Genomic DNA, 5,209 nt, shown 5'->3' with positions numbered 1-5,209 from the left:
CTGGCACTTCAGCACAGCCCCAGTTGCCATGTTCCTGCAGGACCCATTCTGCCTTCCAGTCCTGCTGCCCTCTCATGCACAACCTGCTGCTGCACAGCAAAGTGCCTGCAGAGCTGCACCTCTGCTTTAGTGGCACTGCTGGTACTGTGCCTGATGGCTCTAAAGCAGGATCTCCCAGCAGTAACTGATACCAGCACACAAGGAAACAATGCAAAATGTGTGTTTATTCAACTAAGAATTAAGATGGGAGCATGCCTCATGTTTGCTGTCTCTGCTAGCCCTGTTTAGAATAGGCTTTGAGAGATGTCACACATGCTTTTGTAACCTCTCTCTGCATTGCTGGGAGAAGTTTTTCTCTGATCTGCTGTCACGGTTCCCCTGTTGTTCACAGTCGCTGGGTTTTGACCTCCTGGCCCGCTCTAATTATCACTGGCAGCTGTGCTTCTCCCGTGCTGAGCACATCCTCATGGAGGGACTTGATGAAGATGGTGGTTGTCGCATGAAGTGCTTCAGAGTCATGAGGCAGATGAAGGAAGATGTCTGGTGTGCTGGAAATAAGCCTGTCATCACAGCTTATCACCTTCAGGTAGGCATCACCCTGATACCAACATGCAGTCGTGGGATCTGTTGCAGTGGCTTCCATCCAGTAATGTCAGAATGTTGTGGTGTAAATCACTGTAGCATCTGTGTCACTTCTAAGGTAACTGTCAAAACTGCTGTACCTTTTCATTGCTTTACGGTGGCAAGGAGTGCACTAAATATGTGTTCCAAACTTCACTAAGAAACTAAGGTGTGTGGGAACATTATGATTGCAGCAACATAAATAATTTTAGCGTCTTCATGTTGTACTGTTGTCTGTAATTGCACACTTACTTCCTGCTTCTTGACTATCCCAGCCATCTATATCCACCTGTCTCTCTGGTGGAAGATGGGGCTTTTTTTCTTTGTGGATATGCACCAAACAAAACTGTCTTAGGTGAGCATTATTAATGAATTAGGTGCAAACTACAGTTCTGGTGGTGTTTCACCTGGGGTAGGAAGGGAAGAAACAGGTAAAGGGGTGGTGGGATTCTCCCTGCACCTACTTCAGGGTTCAAGATGGCTTCAAACAAGATTTGTGAAGAAGAGAGAGAAGACTCTGGTCTGACTTGTGTTGCCACATCTGACAGCTGCAGACACTGACGGGCCACAGGCAGCACCATTTATCAGACTATTGAGCAATCCTGTTTTCTGGGACTTCATCCTCCTGGAGTTGCCAGGGGAGAGGGTGTACTTTTCCTGCCTTGAAGCCTCAAGCCACTAGGTTCCCACAGTAGTTACTGATCTTTTGGTGTCCAAAGCCAGATGCAGTGCTAAGATTCCTCCTAAAGAAAAAGCTGGTGACCATCAAATGTTGTTACAGTCATGGCACTACTCTTAAGTCAAGATGGAGTCAAAAAGAAATGATGAGGCTGATTATAGCTCAGCTAAATGCAAAACTCCTCAGTGCCTGTAAGAACAACCTGGCAGGAAAACTGTCATATGTAAGACAAAGTGGAAAACCATTTAACCAGTAGTAACTTTTTTTTTTCCTCTGGCTGAAGGAGCAGATGTGCAGGAAGTGCTGTTGCTTGGACCCTTGATCAAAGTAAAAAATTATTTGGAAGCTCTTCAGTTCTTTACTGTAACTGTACTTCAGGCTTTTATTGAAAGAGAGGATTGGTTTATCAGACAGAAAGAATTTTTCAAAATTACTCTCATTAAAAAGAAAAACAGGAAAAAAGAAAAGAAAAATGAAAGAAACAGTGGATAAACCACCAGTTGAGCAGAGGCCTAGTGTTAGGTTTCTTCATGTTCTCAGGTTCCTCCTGTCAGAGGTATCCAACAATTAGGATTAAACAAGACTCCATATGAGAAAGACCCTCTGTGACAGAGGAACTCTGCCTCCCAGAAGCTGAGAGAGCCAGAGAGGAGCAAGTAACTGCACTTCTTCTGCTTACCTCCATAGTAACGAAGTTCAAGATCCGGAAGCTCAGAAATACCTAGGTACATGCTGAAAGCCAGCTCTATGCTGTTGGTAGGCAGCTGGCAGTTAGGGACGTAAGTGCTGGGGATAAATCACCTGTTTGGCACCTGACTGAAAAAGCAGTGCTGTTTTCCTTGCCTCCAGAAACTTCATTGCAACTGCTGCTCATGGATCCGGCTGAAGTAGTTCTGGTGTGTCAGAAGGTAACTGCTCTGCAAGTCTTCAAGGAGCAGCTCTCAGAGAGTTACAGCTTGAATTCCTCACTATGTCTTTGTTCCCTGGTGACATTCAAAAAAAGGCTTTGTGGTTATTTCAGCTGTGAACAAAAAAATTTTCACATGTGAAAAACTGTTTGAGAATAAATTTGTCAGCAGTACAACTATAGATGAAATTCTGCCTCTGTAGAAACAGACAAGTTGAAGGCTGTGGTTCCACCACCTCTCGCAATGTCTGTGAGTCTCTTTCTGCGTCGCTGAATTTGTAAAATAAAATTGGGATTCAGAGGACAGTTAAGGGACTTAGCAGAATTACTGAACCCAGGATAGGTGATTTTGTACTTAAAAAAAATTATTTCAGGCTGAACAAGGCAGTCAGTATGGCTTTTTTGGTACAATAAGTCTAGGTTCCTTCAGAAAATTCTTCTCAGTTATGGGAAAGTCTGAGAATATTCCACATGGGCAGTGTAAAAATAATACTATAAGAGCAATAACCATATGTATTTTGTTATTTTAACTATGTATTTCTCAAACCTTAAATTGCATAAAATACTCTTGGGGGAATAGAACATAAGGCATGCAGTAGGTATCACATGTCAGAAAAAAACAGGCAGCATCTGACCAGAAGGCAAGCCTTGCACCTGCAATAGCTTCTTGGAATCTCAGTCTGTTTAGGATGCAGATCTTTGTGCGTCTTCAGCACAAATACAGCTGAAGCTAACAAATAATTATGTTAATCTCATTATGCTCTGTCCCTCCTTGCACCTACTGGCTTCTACACTTGAATAATAGGCCATTTTCTACAGCCTAAAATGCCTGGCACATCTACAGAGGCTCCTGAAGGATGGCAAATAGGCTGAGATTATTTTAGCAAGATCATTTTCCTTGGGCTCCTGGCTCAGTCAGTGGAGAGTGGCTCCTCTGGGGAGAGATCCTAACCAGGAACCTCCAAGCTGCTCTGCCTGGTCCCCTGAAGAGACTTTAGCTGGGATCCCTCCATTGCAGAAATGTTAACACAGGGAGGTAGCAGCGTGAGTCTCTGTGATTTCCAAGGCTGTCAGCCATTCACCCGCACTAAAACTGCCTTAGTAAGCTGTGTGAGCCCTCGACAGAACCTCTAACACATCTTCTCTCCCATCTGCTTCTTGCAGACAGTGCTATTCTGGACGTGTGAAAAATACCCACGCACCAAGGATTGGCGCTGCTTCCCTGAAGCCTTTCTGAGGCTGGTACAGAAGCTGCACAAGTGTGTAAGCCAGCACTTCCTCAAGCATTACTTTCTCAAGAACACCAATCTGCTCAAATATGCCAACACCAGTGACCTGGATCTGGTGGCCAGCAAGCTCGCAGTCTTCTTGGAGAACCCCGTTTTCTGCCTGGACTAAGGCATGCAAAGGTCTCACCCCAACCCCGAGTCGATCCCCCAACTCCTCTCCCCACCTGTGGTTGTTCTCCATGTCCTTCCAGTACTGTTGCAGCTGGTTTTGTGAGACAGTTGGCACATGCAGCGCGAAAGAGAAGTGTCGAGCTGGCAGCAGTGGGCGGTGAAAAGTGATGGGAGGTATCACTTGATGCCCAGCTGATCTAATTTGCTTTCAACAGTGACAGCCTGCCTGGAAGCTACAGCCAGTGAAACCCAACGTTCTGTGTCAGTCAGAGCAGGCAACTGCCTGGTTCTGTGTCTCCAGTCTTGTGGCACCTAAGCTGAAAGGCAGTGCGAAGGAGTCTCGCTCTGCTGCCTCTGTAACCTAGCACATGTATTATTGCTGCGATCGCCTTTCTCACAAGGACAGCGGGTTTATTTGCCCTCTTACCTCACAGGTCAGCTCTGCAGAAGGGCAGAGGAACATTTCTGAGGTATTCTGAGGCTGGAAGCTTTCTCAGAGGCACTTTGATGCCTCCATCTGCAATTCAATGAGATCCTGCTCCAGTAGGATCCAGTAGGAATGTAACCATGCTGCTAGTGTTGAAGAGCTCAATTGGAAGCAAGAGGAGGAACAGTGGGTTTTGCCTCTTCATTTTTCTCTCCTCCATTTATATTTTTCTTCCAATTTCTTCAAACAAGTCTTTTTCATGTTTGCCTTTGCCAGTTGTGTTAGTGCCATACAAACAGGGGACTTTGGCAGGGCTCATTTCACTCCCATCCCTGGCTCCATCCAGCAGGCTGGAGGAGGAGCAGGTCTTTCCGTAGTTGTTAGCACCCCCGTATTTTTGGGTGCCATGCAGAAGGAGAATATTTTTCAAAGGCTCTTAGCTTCAAGACCCCCAGTACTTTTAATTTTGTGGATGTTTCAAAAGAAAATGAATTTTAGTATTTCAAAAGAACAGAGCTGTAGAATTAATATAAAGAATGCTGCTTTTAATGTTATTAAATCACTGAAACGAAACCAAAATAGGGAGGTTTTGGGGGTTTGGTTTGGTTTGGTGGGGTTTTTTTGTCACACCTGTGCAGGAAAGTAAAGACGTCCTTTGCCAAGAGGGGCGGCGGAGGTGGGATTTGCATCCCGCGCTGCCGGGAGCTGCGCGAGGCGCATCCGCGGCGCCGGGGCGGCGCTGGGCCGCGCCGCTCCCCGGGGACGGGGAGCGTCCTGCAAGGAGTCCAGGGCGTAGCAAAGCTGGTGGAAGGACTGGCAGGCGTGTCCTGTGAGGAGCAGCTGAGAACTTTGGGCTTGCCAAGTTCAGAGAGATGGAAGGTGAGTGGGGACCTCATGGCCCGCTACAGCACCCTGAGGAGGAGAGAAGAGTGAGATGCCTAATCCCATCTCCCTGGGATCCAGTGATAGAACACATGGAAATGACTCAACGCTTCCTAGGAAGGTAGTCTATGTTCCAAGCATGTTTAAGAGGCATTTGGACAACGTATTTTAACTTTGGTCAGCTCAGAAGGGCAGCTGGACTAGGTGAACATTGTAGGTCCCTTCCAACTCAAAGAGTCTGTTCTGTCCTAATGTCTATTCTATGCTGTCTTTTCCTTCACCCAAGTATAAGA

At 46.2% G+C, this 5,209-nt stretch overlaps 1 protein-coding gene across 3 annotated transcripts in view; it reads left to right on the top strand.

Moving 5' to 3' along the window:
- Nucleotides 1-4,766, top strand: part of MAB21L3 (mab-21 like 3) — a 35,392-nt gene extending 30,626 nt beyond the window's left edge. For all 3 annotated transcript variants that reach the window (XM_017731904.1, XM_017731903.1, XM_008631742.2), the window contains 2 exons: nt 392-586; nt 3,372-4,766. In XM_017731904.1, the coding sequence (XP_017587393.1) occupies nt 392-586; nt 3,372-3,605 (429 nt within the window). In that variant the 3' untranslated portion in view covers nt 3,606-4,766. The remainder of the gene's footprint in view (nt 1-391; nt 587-3,371) is intronic.
- The last annotated feature ends 443 nt before the right edge of the window (nt 4,767-5,209 follow it).

This window comes from Corvus brachyrhynchos, unplaced genomic scaffold (genome assembly GCF_000691975.1).
Source record: "Corvus brachyrhynchos isolate BGI_N302 unplaced genomic scaffold, ASM69197v1 scaffold3, whole genome shotgun sequence".
NCBI classification, from domain to species: domain Eukaryota; kingdom Metazoa; phylum Chordata; class Aves; order Passeriformes; family Corvidae; genus Corvus; species Corvus brachyrhynchos.
This window is presented reverse-complemented; position numbering and strand designations above follow the sequence as displayed.